The sequence below is a fragment of the Podarcis cretensis genome (assembly GCF_951804945.1).
Source record: "Podarcis cretensis genome assembly, chromosome: 1".
Taxonomy (NCBI): Eukaryota; Metazoa; Chordata; class Lepidosauria; order Squamata; family Lacertidae; genus Podarcis; species Podarcis cretensis.
This window is the reverse complement of record NC_137170.1, coordinates 69285841-69302032: the sequence shown is the minus strand read 5'-3', so window position 1 is coordinate 69302032 and position 16192 is coordinate 69285841. Positions and strand designations below refer to the sequence as shown.

At 42.8% G+C, this 16192-nt stretch overlaps 1 protein-coding gene and 1 long non-coding RNA gene across 3 annotated transcripts in view; one reads left to right on the top strand and one right to left on the bottom strand.

Moving 5' to 3' along the window:
* The window catches only part of PARVA (parvin alpha), a 78620-nt gene that overhangs the window by 53283 nt on the left and 9145 nt on the right, over window positions 1-16192 (top strand). For both annotated transcript variants that reach the window (XM_079966818.1, XM_079966819.1), the window contains exons 6-12: window positions 6121-6236; window positions 7027-7085; window positions 7728-7747; window positions 8699-8760; window positions 9726-9794; window positions 13834-13935; window positions 14230-14302. In XM_079966818.1, coding sequence (XP_079822944.1) covers window positions 6121-6236; window positions 7027-7085; window positions 7728-7747; window positions 8699-8760; window positions 9726-9794; window positions 13834-13935; window positions 14230-14302 — 501 coding nt within the window. The remainder of the gene's footprint in view (window positions 1-6120; window positions 6237-7026; window positions 7086-7727; window positions 7748-8698; window positions 8761-9725; window positions 9795-13833; window positions 13936-14229; window positions 14303-16192) is intronic.
* On the bottom strand, window positions 7849-8715 carry LOC307211069. The gene is made up of 2 exons (XR_013836272.1): window positions 8590-8715; window positions 7849-8540 (listed from the first exon to the last, which is right to left on the bottom strand). It is a non-coding gene; the product is annotated as an uncharacterized lncRNA (long non-coding RNA).

Here is a 16192-nt window from a genome sequence, read left to right as displayed (position 1 = left end):
CTTGCGGTTTCTTCCGCTGTCACTGCATGTGAACAAGCTATAAAGTGGCACATCTTAGTTAGTAGATCTACTACCACCATGACCGCGGTTTTCCCTTTGGATCTCGGTAGATCGGTCATGAAGTCTATGGATACCATCTCCCATGGCCTTTCTGGGGTGGGTAAGGGTTCTAATAACCCTGCTGGCGCCAACCTCTCTCCCTTTGCTCTTTGGCACCTGTCGCATCCCCTGACATACTCCCGCACGTCTTCCCTCACCTTGGGCCACCAAAACTCCCTGGTAACCAACCACATGGTCTTGTGCTGCCCGAAGTGCCCCGCCGTGGGGCTGTCATGCAACTGTTTGAGCACCCGCCCTCTTAGTTCCCCATCTGGTATGTAGAGTGCCCCTTTGTAATATAGTTTTCCGTTCTTTTCCTCAAAACCCCCTGCGTTCTCACCTGTCTCCCTGAGTTCCCTAAGTTTTTCTTGGGCATATTCATCGTTCTCAATACCCTCTACCAGTTCTCTTTGCCCCACCAATGCCACCCCACAAACCCAGTGGTCCTCCGAGATGATATGTCTTTCTTCCGCCCCTCCTTCCCCCTCCAAGTACTCAGGTTTTCTGGAGAGAGCGTCCGCCCTGACATTCTCAGCCCCTGGCACGTAGCGAATTTCAAAATTGAACTTGGAGAACTCTTGCGCCCATCTTACTTGTCTCTGGTTCAATACTCGGGCTGTCCTCCAGTATTCTAGATTTTTGTGGTCTGTCCGCACTTGAACCTTGTGTTGCGCCCCAATCAACAGGTGTCTCCATCTCTTGAACGCTTCGTGGACGGCGAGTAATTCTCTGTCGTACACTGTATAATTCCTCTCGGATTTGTTCAATTTCCTCGAGAAGAAGGCACACGGTCTCCATTCTGACGTATTCGGTCCTGGCTGCAGGAGCACGGCGCCCACCGCTCTGTCAGATGCGTCGGTTTCCACCCTCATCGGCTGCTGCAGATCCACGTGTAAGAGTTGTTCTTCCGAAGCAAACGCCCTCTTTAAACTTTCGAAAGCTCGCTGCGCTTCTTCCGTCCAGACAAATTTCTTCTTACTGCTGAGACAATCCGTGATGGGGGCTGTTAAGTGGGCGAAGTTCTTGATGAACTTCCGATAGAAGTTTCCGAACCCCAAGAACCTCTGCACATCTTTCTTAGTTTTCGGTGGCCTCCATTCCAGCACCGCTTGCACCTTGCTAGGATCCATGGCCAGCCCCTTGTCCGACAACCGGTACCCTAGGAATTCCACCTCCCTGGTGTGAAACTGACACTTCTCCAGTTTCACCCACAGCTGGTTTTCTTGCAGTTTCCTGAGTACCTCTCGTACATCTCGCACATGCTGCTCTTCATCCTCTGAGTACACCAGTACATCATCCAAGAACGCAGCGCAGTTCTTGTAAAGCAATGGTCCTAGTACGTGATTCATGAATGATGGAAATACTGCCGATCCCGCCTGGAGGCCGAAAGGCATAACGCAGTACTCAAATGCCCCCAAGGGGGTGAACATAGTGGTTTTCCACTCATCTCCCTTTCTCATACGTATCAGGTTATACGCCCCCCTCAGGTCCAGCTTGGTAAAAATCTTCCCTTTTCTCACCCGGGTCAGAATGTCATCAATTCTGGGCATAGGGAAAGTCACGGGTTCGGACACTGCGTTTAGGGCCCGGAAGTCCACAATTAATCTTGGTTTGTCTGAATTTTTTTGTCCACAAAGAACACTGGGCTACCCCCCACCGCTCGTGACTCTCTGATGAACCCACGCTTGAGGTTTTTGTCAATAAACTCCCTTAGCTCCTGCATCTCCCTGTCAGACATTGCATACACCTTGCCCACTGGCAATTGTGCTCCTGGGAGTAAGTTGATTTGGCAGTCAAAGGGTCTGTGCGGGGGTAGTTTATCTGCTTCCCTTTCGCTGAAGACGTCGGCAAAATCTGCATATTGTCGTGGTACCCTACCTTGATCCGTTGCTTCTATCTTTGCTAACGTGGCCTGAGTGCCTACTTGGCCCCCTTTTTCCGTGCAGTGTCCCATACAATGTGCTGACCCAAAGGAAACCACTCTCTGATGCCATCCCACAAGCGGATCATGCAGCGCTAGCCAGCTCATCCCCAAAATGATGGGCGCTCCTCCCAAAGTGGCTATATTAAACGCTATCAGTTCCGTGTGTCTTGCCACCCTCATTGTCATGGGGACAGTCTGCTGGCTTACTTCTCCCCCCAACAGCGCCCTCCCATCAATCGTGGTCACCTGCAGGGGATTTTTTAAAGGGATGATCTGTATCTGATGTGCGGCTGCAAACTCCTTACTCATAAAGTTGCAGGAGCTGCCTGAGTCTAATAGCGCCTTCACCTTTAGTGGTTGTCCGTTTGCCAGCTCCAGCAATACCTCTATTACAAGAGCTGGTCTTGGGGGTTCTGGCGTGGGCACATTTACTGTTCCTTGGCCTGGCTGCTGTGCCCCGACGGTGGCAGCCAGGCGTTGGCTTTTACTTGCTCCTTAGCTCCTTCTCCCTCCTCCCCAACAGCTCCCGCCATTCCTTGCCATTCCTTTCTTTGCGGACAAACTCTGGCAAAGTGACCTGGCTGTTGGCAGAGAAAACATTTCTTGACGCCTTTTCCCTCCTTCTTCCGCCCTTCACTGGGGTTTGAAATTGCGCGCGCGCGCGCTGTTCCGATTTCCATCGGCTCTGCTGGCAGAAAAGGCTGCTCTGGAATCTCTGGAATGCGGAAATCCCTCCAACGCTCCCCTTTCCCTTCCCGCTTCTCCAAGGCTCTGGCCTCCTGGCGTGATCCTATGGCCAGCGCTGATTTAGTCAGATGGTCCATAGACTCCGCCCTGGGCCCCCGGGAAAGTTCGTCTTTCACTGCCGAAGATAGTCCTTCTTCGAACAGCATTTGTATTGGTTCCGCTGACAAATCCCAACCTAATTTATGGATCAACATGGTGAACTCAGTCCAGTACTCACGGACAGATCGGTTCCCTTGTTTACACGCCATTAACTGCCTGCGCGCCACTCCCTGCTCAATCTCGCTGGAAAACATCAGATCCATGGCGCGAAAAAACTTCCTTGTGTCCCTTAGGGCTTCATTATTGGCTGCCATTAGTGGCCTCACCCAATCTTTTGCCCCGCCTTCGAGATGCCCAATCACATAAGCAACCCTCGAATCCTCATCAGGAAAATCATCAAACTGCAGATTGAGGGCATATTGCATCTCTGTCCTGAAGGCTTGATAATTCCTGGGATCACCCCCAAACTTCTGCACCAGTCCAGGCACTTTCCTCGAGAGCTGGGCGGCTTTCCCCTTTTCTGCATCATGAGCCCTCCTCTCCTCAAGCCTCGCCGTTTGCAGAGCTAACTGTACCTCCAACATCCTGTACCTTTCTTCCAGGCTAGGACCGGCTGCAGCTGCTCCCCCATCTCCGGCTCCGGCTGGGTTGCTCATGATGCCTCTCTTTGCACAAGCTGCTTTCAGGGACTGTCAGATTGCTGTGGTGGGATAATGAGCTGCTTGTGCGTTAAAGCTTGATCCCTCAGAGCTCACTCAGTGTAGTGAATCCCTGCCTTGAGCGGAGCCCTTTGGGGTGGCTCCGTCAGTCGCTGGTAGAATCTGACAGTGGGCGTTTGCGGAAACGTTTCCAACATAAAAGCTGTTTCACGGACATGCGCCTCCTGGATTCTCTGCGTGACAGTTTCTGGCGAGGGGTGGGGGTCCTTAAAGGGTGACCTGATACCTCCTCACTGTTCTCACTGGAAGTATCCCAGAGCCTCCCCTCCGACTCCCTTTCCTTTGGAGCTCCCGCACTCCCCCTACTGGTTCCCTCTTCTGCTGAAGTGTCTCTCCTATTCTCCTGGAGCCTTCCCACCACCTGTCCTTCCGATGGCAGTTCCCTGACACCTGCTCTCCTTCTCAGTGCGAATTGACCTGCCTATTATTATTATTATTATTATTATTATTATTTGTATACTGCCTTGTACCTGTTATAGTCAAAACATACAATTACAATGTAAAAAACACAAAGTACATAATAAGAATGAAAATAAAGACAACCCAATAATCTGCCCTTCCACAACACATTTAATAAAAGGGCATTAGATGTCAGTCAGCCAAAGGCCTGGCTAAAGAGGAACCAGTAGCTCCCATAGCCTCAGCACTCCCCTGTTCCATGTGCCACCTCCTCCTCCTCTCTGTACAGCACAGGAGGAGATGGCTAGGACATGGCTCTTCCTTCTCCTTGCCTGTCTGCACTGGTGACAGCAGAGAGCAGCAGTTGCTTGCCCTCTGTCCCCTCCAGGCAGCAGCTGCTGCTCTCTGCTACTTCTTTATGACTCCTGCCTCTCAGGAAGGCAAGTGAATGAGTGATGCCACTTGCCAGGAGCAACTGTTTCTCCTGTTTCCTGGCAAGTGATTAGCAACAAGGAAGTGCAGCATCAGTTGCCTCTGGGCAGTGGAGCAGAAATAGGAACAGCTCTGCATATGGCAGCATCTGGGGGCAAGAGAAGCACTGTGACTGGAGCAAATCTTGCCAGCAGCCTCCTAAATCCTGAGCTGGCCCTGCATTTATTCCATTGGATTTAGAGAGACTTTAGAGTTTGGATTTGATATTCCATTTTATCACTACCCTAAGGAGTCTCAAAGCGGCTAAAATCTCCTTTCCCTTCCTCCCTCACAACAAACACTCTGTGAGGTGAGTGAGGCTGAGAGACTTCAGAGAAGTGTGACTAGCCCAAGGTCACCCAGCAGCTGCATGTGGAAGAATGGGGAATCGAACCCAGTTCACCAGATTACAAATCCACTGCTCTTAACCACTACACCACACTGGCTCACTTGGTTTCCCAGAGTTGGTCCAAAGAACTTTGAACTGTGTACATTGGGACATCACTTATCTTGCCTTTCAGCAGCCCATGGAGCTACGTAAGGTGGAAATACCACATTCCCATAAAGCTTCTTAGCTGGGAATGGACCCTCATTTCCCCGGTTCAAGCCCAATACTTAAGGCAATACACCACACTTGATCTTAAGGAACATTGAGGTGGTATTCAGCTAAAATATATTTGAAGGGAACAGGGCTGAAATGTGATGGATTACAGCCTGTGTATGCAGACTTTTTCCTGGCTAGAACCAATAATTATTTTGACATTGGGTGAGTTGTTTGTTTTAAACTTGTATCCTTTTTATCTTTGCCCTGTTCCTTGCCTGCAAAGTTTGTCACTTGGAATACACTGAGTGGTAGTTCTGCAGAGAAACCTCTGCACAAAAACTGATAAATCCAGGAGAAGATCTCACTGGTTATTTTTCTGCTTTATTTAGAAACCTGTGGCCAACCTAAAAGTGTGTGGTTAATAAGATACCTAGAATATTATGTTTATAGGACATTGCCTGAGAATTTGGTGATAATGCAAACCCAGGAAAACAATAATATAATACAGTTGTATATCATTACCTTTGAAGCTTGGGGTTTGTTCACAGATTAAAAGTTTCCTGCAGTAAGCCTTTTGATACCTTTCCGTCTTGTTAGTGCTAACTATGCATACAAATCCTGCTGTGAATAAACTATAATAACAAGAACACTTAACAAGTTCATGAAGAATGTTTGAGTCATCCAGTTTAGTAAGTTATTGCTCAAGGGTACAAGCTAAATGGGCTCATTCATCTTCCTGCAGACATTGTGACACTTAAAGATGAATTAAGTGCATGTTATGAATACAAAAATATTCTTCTGATAGTTCATAAATCGACACAGGAATAGGGAAGATAAAGGCACGGCGCTGGGAGTGCATAGATAGCACTTAATATAGCGGCATAATAAAATCTGTGTTTTGAATCAAGCTTAGATTTCCATCTTCAAGCCAGTGGGATCCAGGCACGCAACAAAATCTTACCTGAGGAGTATTTTTGATTTAGTTGTTTTCATAGAACCAGTTGATTTATGGCAGGAAAGAGAAGGAGTTAGAAGAAAATACTCTTTCAGCAATCTCTGGCGGGCAGCAACACCAAAGGATAAAATATCCCACATAGTTAAGGAAGGGGGCACTGCATGTTAAAATAAATATTTGTTTTAGTTTGCCTTACAGAATTTGACTTCTTAATCTATTTCAGCTGTCCATGCTAAAAGTCTTGTTGCAATACTGCACCTTTTGGTTGCGTTATCACAGTACTTTCGAGCCCCAATCAGACTGCCAGATCATGTGTCTATTCAAGTTGTTGTTGTCCAGGTAGGGATGATTGTATTTTTAAAAGATCTTTGTTTTTACACTGTTATTTCAAGAAATGCAGTAACTTTTAACATGTATGTGTTGGTATGTATCAGTTCTGGCCAACACAAATAGTCAGAAGGACAAGCATTTCCTTAGGCACAGCTAAGCATTGCATTGTCCTTCTTTGAAGGCACAACAGACCACTTGTAACATCAATATGCGAAGCATGTCAAATATGATTTTAGCTCAGAATGTAAGTGTACAGGTATCATACAGTGATCTCTGAAGTGAACGGCTGAGATACAGCATAAGATGAGTGGGCTTCTCCTTCTTCTTCTGCCCTTCCAGCCCACTGTGTGCCCCACAAATCTGCTCAAGATATTCCAATCTAATCTAATTTAATCACTTTCCCCATAAGGTTGGTAAATGGCTGTCAGTAATCTTACCTGCGATTTCCAGATAATTTTTCTGTCACAGGAGGCATTCCTTCCTGTTTGTTTGCACACAGGACAGGTGCCTTTTAGGCAACATACAAAGTCTCTTAGATTGTACACAAATAGAAATGATGTAATTTTGGAGGGGAGTTGTTTTATATTTATGTTGTCTATTTAATGGCATTCATGTTTTGTAGTTATTTTACACAGAGTATGTTCATGTGTGTATGTGTGCATATATGTAAGTGTGTATGAATATATCTCTCTCTCTGTGTACACACACACACACACATATATATACACACACACACAAAATCAATAAATATTGGTGCTGAAAATATTAAATGATCAATCATTTCCCCTCACCCCCCCAGAAACGAGAAGGAATCCTCCAGTCCCGTCAGATCCAAGAGGAAATAACTGGTAACACTGAGTATGTCAACATTCCTGTTGTTTGATCTGCTTTGGAAATTCAATAATTTGCTAACATTTAACCTTCATTCCTGGGGATTCTAAGAGAGGACTGCTTCGGACATGGCTTATAACTTAACTGTTAAGAAGGGTTCCACAACAGATAATGTAAACAATGTGGAAAGGGTGGCAACTGAAAATGTAAAATTGCTGCCGATATAGCAGTTTGCATACTCAAGTAGTTATTTCTTAACAGAAATGTTCCTGGTTATATGTATTTTAGGGTTGTTGTTTTTCCACATCCCAAGTTTTATTATTTCCACTTCAGAAAAGAAGCATACAAATAGATTGCTTTCCTTCCAAACATTTCAATGGTAGAGAGAAAAAAAGTTTGAATCATCAGTTTTCCTTCCTTAAATAGCCTTCACCCAAGGAAGTTTGTGATATTGCTGAAATGCTCAGTTTAATTCAAGTCGGTGGACATAATACAGTATTATTGAAAAGCCTGTGGGGCTATTCCTCAGTTGCTATGAATACAAAGTCATACATATGACCAGATGCATATTTACTCCATATATACAGTTTTCTCTCTGCACTGAAAGAAATATATTAAATTACTGTAAGTGTGTGTACACATATAATTGCATTATTTCGCTTTCTACAGGGCATTGTCAGGACGGCATGGTAAGTCTCATTTGATTCCTAGCATTTTCGAAAGGTTTCTAAAGTGTACTTCACTTAATTCTGCTGCAGCTGCTTGTTTTGTTCAAAACCAGCTGTACATAGTTCATAGTTGTCATTGTTCCTAGTTGTCTTGGTTGGTGCGTAAATCTTAGTGCTGTAAACCAATAAGTCTGTATTCCAAACTGGGGCAGGAGGGGGCGGGTTGGAGATTGAGAATAGTATATATTTCCTAAATCAACACTAGTTTGTGCTCCCCCTCCCCCCCCAACATATGCTCCACTGTCCCAAACACAGGTGGTCTATGTTGCCTTCTGAATGCCAATTTCCTCCTCATGTTGGAAAAAGCTCTGGAGAATTATTTCCTCAATATTGACAATAATCAGGCACCGGACACATGTGTGGATCTCCTGGGTGTGATCCGCAGTATCTTCCTCACAAGCCACAAGCCCCATAATTTTGGGAGATCTGTTCTTAGTATATGCATAGGCAGTTTTAATTGCCAAAGAACACCAAACTGAAATTGGGAATCCTATTTTTTTGTGACGTGTCGATGTTTGCCTTGAAAGCAGATAATTTTACCTAGTAGTGTAGTTTCTTCGAGTACACTAACACGACACATTCTTGCATGTCAGTATTTTTACAGCACATTAAGAAAAGTATTTCAGACACTCAAATAAAGGGTTGTTTAAGATTCTGCTAATGGTGTTGTGATCTTCCAGTACAGACTTTCCTTCCTGATAATCTGCTCCATGTGTACTATACTTAGAAATAAACCCATGTTACAATAGGTTAGCTTGGATGTGAATTTGGTAAACCAAGGTAAAGGATGATTTCAATATAACTATCTCAGACACAGTAAGTCTCAATAGCACTTGAGGCCTTCCAGCCCTGGAATTATCATCCTACAATGCTGCATTATCTAATAGCTTGTTGTTATTACGTGTGTTTCAGAAAGGGATGCATTTGACACACTGTTTGACCACGCTCCAGACAAACTCAATGTTGTGAAAAAGGTTGGAAATTTTCTTTCCTACTTAGGTAGATATTGAGCAAGCTAGCTTAATCTGAGTAGTTTTCATCTCATATCTCATATGCGTCTTGATGCATAAGAGGAACTCCCCAGGTGTTCACCATAAGACCCAAGGAAGCATTCTTGCCATTTTGGAGGGTTTGGAGCAGTCTCAGATGTGTTTTCCTCTGTAGTTCATGCACTGCCCACGTACAGCACCTTCCTCAGGAAGTACCATTAGAACACATTCAGAGAGGAGGGGTTCAGAAGTTCAGATATACAAGCTCATTGGGTCATAAGCCTGCTTGTCTATTTTAGTATGCGATACAGCCCAAGTACATCTGATAGAGCTCTACGAATATTAGCAATTGCAAAATGGCACAAATATAAAACCTTTATTAAGTCCTGGAATGGTGTACCCATTTTCCTGCTTTAATGAAAATCTTTGTCCTTGGCAGTGTGAATATCTGGAAGGTTTTCTCAACATTATATATACTTTCTCAACATTTTATAGACTTGGCACTATAAATGTCAGATACAGGAATTTCTATTTTATAGAATTTTGCAATATGATCTCCAGCTGATAAAGATCAGCAGGGCTTCCTTGAAAAGAACAGTAGCATGCCATTTTATATCAACTTACCTCTTGGCTCCAGTGCTATTTTCTCTACTCTTCCATCATACTGTTGCAGCAATAACTCATATAGCTTTTAAAGTGATGAGCAGTATGTATTTATTATTTGTTCAGTGTTTGTGATGGGGCTTGACAAAGTTGGATTTTTGACCAATGGATAAAACCATAAAATATTTAAAACTTAAAGCCTGTCTCTTATAAACTGACAAGTTAAGGAATTAAATTTATAAAATTATGAACTTTAGGTTAGCATTTCTACATGTTGACTTAAGCATACTTTTAAACAATTAAATTTTGCTGATCTAAAAGCAGCTACGTATGCTCTTAATTTTCAGACTCTCATAACATTTGTGAATAAGCACCTGAATAAGCTGAATTTGGAAGTTACAGAACTGGAAACCCAGGTAGGATTATATAATTGTGTTAGAAGCAAGAAGTTGTTTCCTGTGTTGTTTGTATATCCCCAGTTTATTTTGTTTAGCCTGTGTCAAGCTATTGCCAAGTTGTTTTGAGTTTTAGTTAGTTTTTTTAAAAAACAGACTTTGCTTGGCTAACATATGCAAGTTAACACAGAGAAATGTATTTGCCATTTGTAACCATGGGTGCTGATAGGCACAAGCTGTGGGTAACCCAGAGTGCAAGTTAATATGCTTGCTGTGAGAAAACAAGAATGCAACTAACTAGGTTGAGTGGGTCAGCTGGAACCATTTCTGTGTATAGGTCCAGTACGCTAGAAAGGAGAAAATACATTGTTTTATCTTGCCCTTCCCCCTCATTCCATTTGTGTGCAAGTTCACACACCGAGTACATTCACACATAATGCTAAACCTAGGTTTAGTTGAACAGGGAAACAGACCACAAAGTGGCTGGCTTAGTGTTATATCCAAACCAACACTCACAATTCATTTCTCCAAACCCTGTATATGCCACAGAAGATTACACTTCGTGCATCTGATGAAGTGGGGTACGGTCCATGGAAGCTTCTGCTAGCATTCACCAGTGAGGAATGCTAAATGTTATGGACTGCAAGTTGCATCATCGCTAGCTAGCATGGCCAACAACAGAAGGGCACCAGTTGGGGAAAACTTGCTTGTGTCACAACACATTTGTCATTCTTCACGGTTCCACAATATTATTTGTGGGGGTTTTCCCCCACCACAACAGATAAGTATAGCTACCCCTTTGAAAAATATGTACATTGTGTTACACTCCCTGCTTCCCTGGATAGTTCTGGGGCAACACAACTTGGGTTTCAGTTTCCTTCAGAGGAAGGGTCACTGGAAGCATGTGGCATTTTGTAATATTTTGTTTATTTACAAATATTGGAGTAGAGTGGGGACACAGAGAGCCCCTGATACTGAGCCAGACCAGTGTCCCATCTAGCTCAGTAATAGCAAAACTGACAGGCAGTGGCTTTCAGAGTTTGAGACAAGGAACATTCCTAGCCCTACCTGGAGCTGCTGGGGATTGCATACAGAGCATGAGCTCCACCACTAAGCTGTGCTCCTTCTCCATGTACAGGTGGAAGCCAGCAGCATACACTCCTACAAAGCAGCAGTCTGCTCCCTCACATCAGGCCCCATAGAGAAGCACCCCTTACCTGAATATGCTTCCTCCCTCATGGCTTACTCTCTGTTCTGTCCTTGCTCCTGTGTCAGTGTGTCTAAATAATGCTGCTTCTTCGTATACAGATATTTCATATGCCTTTGGAGTGGGGGGTGGGGAGTTGTGTTGCCTCTCCCAAGCACTCATAGTTTTCACATTCCAGACATTCCAAAGTAATCTCTCCCATTCAAGGCACTTAAGAAAGTTCTCCAGCTGTTTCCTAATCATTAGCTCCCATTGAGAAAACATCTACCAGTCGCTGGGCATTGAGGAGCAATCTGCCTTTTATTTTCTTTTTGCAAGTTCTAAAATTAGATGTTTCACATGGGAATGTAGCTTGCAAAAGAGCATGGTTTTTCATGGGGGTGGAGGGTGTTGGAGGTGGAGAGCAGCTTGTTTATACACCTTCTTCCATTTTCCACAGCAGCTGTGAAACTACTTATTTTTGCACAAAAGGTACTTACTAGCCAGTTGGTCTGTAGGCCTCCAAATTTTACAGACTACCATGGATGGGGCCACATCAGAGAGCTAATTGCCATAGGTAGCCGGTTCCTCCAAGGTCAGAAAGAGCTGGAATAATAGAATTGTAGAGTTGGAAGGGACTTCGAGCTTTACCTGCTTCACCCCCTGCAATGAAGGAACCACAGCTAAAGAATCCCTGACAGATGGCCATCCAGCCATTGTTTGAAAACCTCAAATGAAGGCATTCATGAATACACACCGAAAGAGAAGGCAGAACTGCTCTTTCTCCTGAATATAACTGGGGAAGTCCGTGGAAAGCCCACAGGTTGAATGCCATCCATCACAGTTTTTCCTGTGTTTACTGAGCCCCTCTATACCGTCACAAAATAATCTGCAGGAGAGCCGGTTGTTGCTGGAGTAGAAAGAAAGCATTGGCAGGAATTGAGTTGCCTTTTCCTTGAGTATGAAGTCATTTGTATGAATTTGGAAGAAGTGAATAGTAAGATATTGAGAAGGATTATGTCACTGGGGCATTAAAGGGTAGTCTTTGTTTTGGTGGTTTATATATCTCATTGTTTTCTTGACAGAAGAACTCTGGCTCCGAATATGTTGGAAATTCCCCAAAATATGCCGTTGAAATTGGCATTCACCATATTGAGAGGTTGATTGCACTGCCAGAGGCTAAGAGAAGGGTCAGTAGCATATGAAAGGCAGTGATTCAAATAACTGGGGTTTAAAATGAAATACTATCTGCTGCAGAGGAAAGAAATAATCAGGATTTGAGAGAAGGAAGATCTACTGTTGACAGTAGGCATTAGCAACAGTTATGTGATGCTAAGATTAACATTGCCATTCACACGTTGCCAGGTCAAATCCTAGTTAAAATCAACAGCCGTTTAAGATTCAGACCTAACACTAAACTGTGGTCAATTGCAAAACAGAACTCAGGATGAGCCTGAGGTTTGCTGTGGCTTGCTTCTTTCACAATAAACTATGATTTGTCCCGATGTCCAAACCAGCTCATTCTAAGCAGACACATTTTTTTCTACAGCTATTTCCCTTTAAATCATAGGGAAGACTCTCATGTCTACTCTTAGATCAGGTTCAGGAACAATACATATTCATCTGTTTATTTAGGATGAAAAAATGAAAGGAATAATGCTGAGCTTTCAAAAAAGAAAACAAAAGCCCCTCGGGATTTGCGCAGTATGGGATCTCATTTTTAAAGCAAGTGGAAGAAAGAACTTCCTAAGAAAGTTATCCTTGACATTCTTCTAGTCCTTTTAAACATCATACCTGCTTTGTGGGGAGGAGTTCTTAACTAACTAAATATGTATTGTTTAAAAATCTGTGTGCTAAACCACATGAGCTTTATTATAACACTGAAGTTGCTTCTCACTTTCAGAGAAAATACTTCTTTTGAACATATCCATTGTTTAATACATAATACACTGTAGAATATATAGCTATGGGTTGAGCCTGACACACAGACACATACACAAAACTCTGAGGGGAGATTGTTCTCCCCAACAATACTGACAGGGCTAACAGTAGCTGCATTCATGTTCCATGGTAAGTCAAGGCTGATGCTTTTTCATCAATGAACAACATGCTGGCGCCTGCTTCCTGGTCCTCCCTTCTTTAGTTTTACCTTGATGCAAGCAGGAAGCCACAATTAAGCTTGGGCTCCCACAACATCCAAATCTGGAATCCTGCTTTGTTTCTCATTAACAATACAACAGTTGTGAGTCAACAATATGTTATGGTTTAAGGCTGGCTAGTGATCCTGGCTTGTTAAGGAGGCCCAAACTAGGTTCCTAGCTTCAGACATTATGGGATACAGGCTTAATTATGGCTCCATGGAAGGAGCAAAGGAGGGATAATGGGGCGGTGTAATCCAGTTTCTTTATGTTAAACCACAATAAGCCAGCAACTCCTGACTTCATGAGGGTGCAGGGATGGCAAGTATATTCTCCTTAGAGAAAGGGCAAGATAAAAATGTAATAAATTCATCTTGTACCTTGCCCAAGGTGCTAAATTTGTCTCCAGGTATTTGATGGTTTACATCTTTCTCTAGGATTTTTCTATACAGGCTAGTAAATTATATGTAAGATGTGCAGATGAAACAGCCTCCTCTTGCTAAAAATGCAAAGCAGTCATGTAGATCAGATCTTTATCATGCCACAAGGTGTCTTTGTTCTGGCACCTTAATTCTTCTAAACACTTGCTCTGTGCTCAACTTCTGCCATTATTAATAGGGGTTCTTTCTGTGCAACTTCTGGTTGTTTGTTCAAAATTGGACAGTTTCTATCTTGATTACAACTGTGAGATTACTGTTTGAGAAATGTTGCTGAAAAAAAATATGCCGTCTTAAAGTTTGCAGATGGAGTGTACCTGGTGCTCCTGATGGGTCTTCTTGAAGGTTACTTTGTGCCTCTTCACAGCTTTTTTTTGACTCCGGATAGTTTTGAACAAAAGGTAATTCTCCTGTTGGAATTTGTATTTACATTTAAAGAAGAACTGATGTTTCCAATGTTATGTTTTTCCAGAAAGCATATGGCAGAAGATTTTTTGAACATTAATCTTGGAAGTCCTTTCAGTAATTATTTTTATATGCAGTTTTTTTTATAAATTTCTAACTTTTAAAATGATTTATCCATATAAATTACTCCCTTCAAACCATATTCTTAAGTATTATACTGAACCTTGCTATGTGCTCTGCACAGAAACCTAGAATTATGAATGATTGCTGTCTCTTAATTAAATCACCAGGTACTCAATGTGTCCTTTGCGTTTGAGCTGATGCAAGATGGAGGGCTTGAAAAACCAAAACCAAGGCCAGAAGGTATATTTCTGAATAGTGAGAACAGACTATAAACTTACAGCTTTAAATAAGGATGAATGGCTGAGTACTAAAAGCAAGAGAGACCATGGGAAAGGAATTCCACCTTTTATTTGAGGATTAAATTGATTGACTGTTTCTTCCTATTTCCCTGTGCTAGAAGGAACTGATGGGAGTTGGAGCTGAACAACATGGAGAGCTCACCACATTTGCTACTTCTGCCTAGATCTTGAGGAGACTAGTGCCAACCCTTCTAGAGTCCCTTTACCCACTGTATTCCATAGGCCAGTGGTTCCCAGTTGGTGGTTCATGGACCCCAGGGGACTGCAGCACCATTCACATAAAAACTACCATAAAGATATCAAAATTTTCAAAAAAAAGAGGTTCCATGGCTTGGTTTTTGAAAAACTGGGGGGGTTGTCTTCAGTACTTTGCTAATGGGGAACCACTGCTGTAGGTCCTGTAGGCGAGTTATTGTGTTGGGTGTTCAGGGCAAATTACAATTTTTGCATTGAACATTTGAGGCATTTGGAATAATATCTGGGGATAATTTGGGGATAAAATGACTTCTCATATGCTTCAGGTGTTCAGTGCAAGCTGCAGGGCAAGATTCAGGTAAGTTCTACTTTGAGGAGACCACTGAAAGTTACAGAAATGACTAATTTGGTTCTATAACCCTCAGGCTAAAAATAGGTGAGGCTTCAAATAGCACCAGCTTAGGCTATGGGGACCATATTACCTAGCAGTCTGATGTTTAGTGTGTCGTCAAGGGAAGAAGTATTAGCACGCCTGAACATCTCATGTTGACTGGAATGAAGGTACCAATATTAGTGGCAACAGAAGATCTGTCTGTCATTCGACAGATGCATACCCAATTTTTTCCCCATTTCCCTGTCCCTTCTTTCAGCCAAACAACTGTCTTGGCTGCTGCTAGGGTAAATGAAATCAAATGAAACAAATTCATAATGCCTGTGAAACTCATTCAATTTGATTCATTTTTCTTTTTTAAGTTGTAGGAAATGAATGCACACCTCTAATGCATAGTCTCCAAGTCATTTTTATTTTGGTACATTACCACCTTATTCTTTCACTTCAGTAGCTTAGGATATTGTTGTTTAGATGCATAAATTGAAAACGTTGTGGGTGTAATGATACAATATTAGAAACACAGATCATTAACTTTAGAGGCAGTTGTTCTAGGCTGTATTGCTTAGGTAGATTAATAGTGACTTTTAACACATGGCCTCAGTCAAAGTGAGGGGAGATAGCATGGGAAATCTAGAGCCAGAATGAAAATGGAGAATTGCTATGATCCCACATCCCTTGTGGACATTTAATGTCATTATAGCACTTCAGTTTCCCAAGTATTTATTGCTCAAAGAGATGGCTGATTCCACCCCTTGGTGTAAATCAAACCACACAAACGTTTCAGCATTCATTTACATGCTTATGTGTGTGTGTATATATATAGGACGTTGCATGTGCAATTATTGAAAAGCTTAATATGAAACTTCCTGCTCAATGTGGATGGAAAAACACATCTGTTTTATATGTTGCTGCATTGGGCAGAATGCCCATGTTTAAAAATTGCAGTGAGCATAAGAAGACTGAAAAGAATCTTAATCTAACTGTGAATAGAAAACAGCTTTTTAATTTAATTCTTGCTTTGATAAATGGGTTTTAAAAATAATGGCATGATGTTATAAAAGTATTTAAGGATGAAAAATAACTGAAATGAGGCAACAGGTCCCCCCCCCCCGAAGCAACAACTGGGTTTCACTGAACAGTGAAGTGCTTTTGTTTTTCATAATCACAAGCCTGAAATGCTCAGAGCAGGGAATTTTCTAGTATCTGTTTGGGGGTCTTGGAAAAGAGGCTTTAGACTGGCTGCCC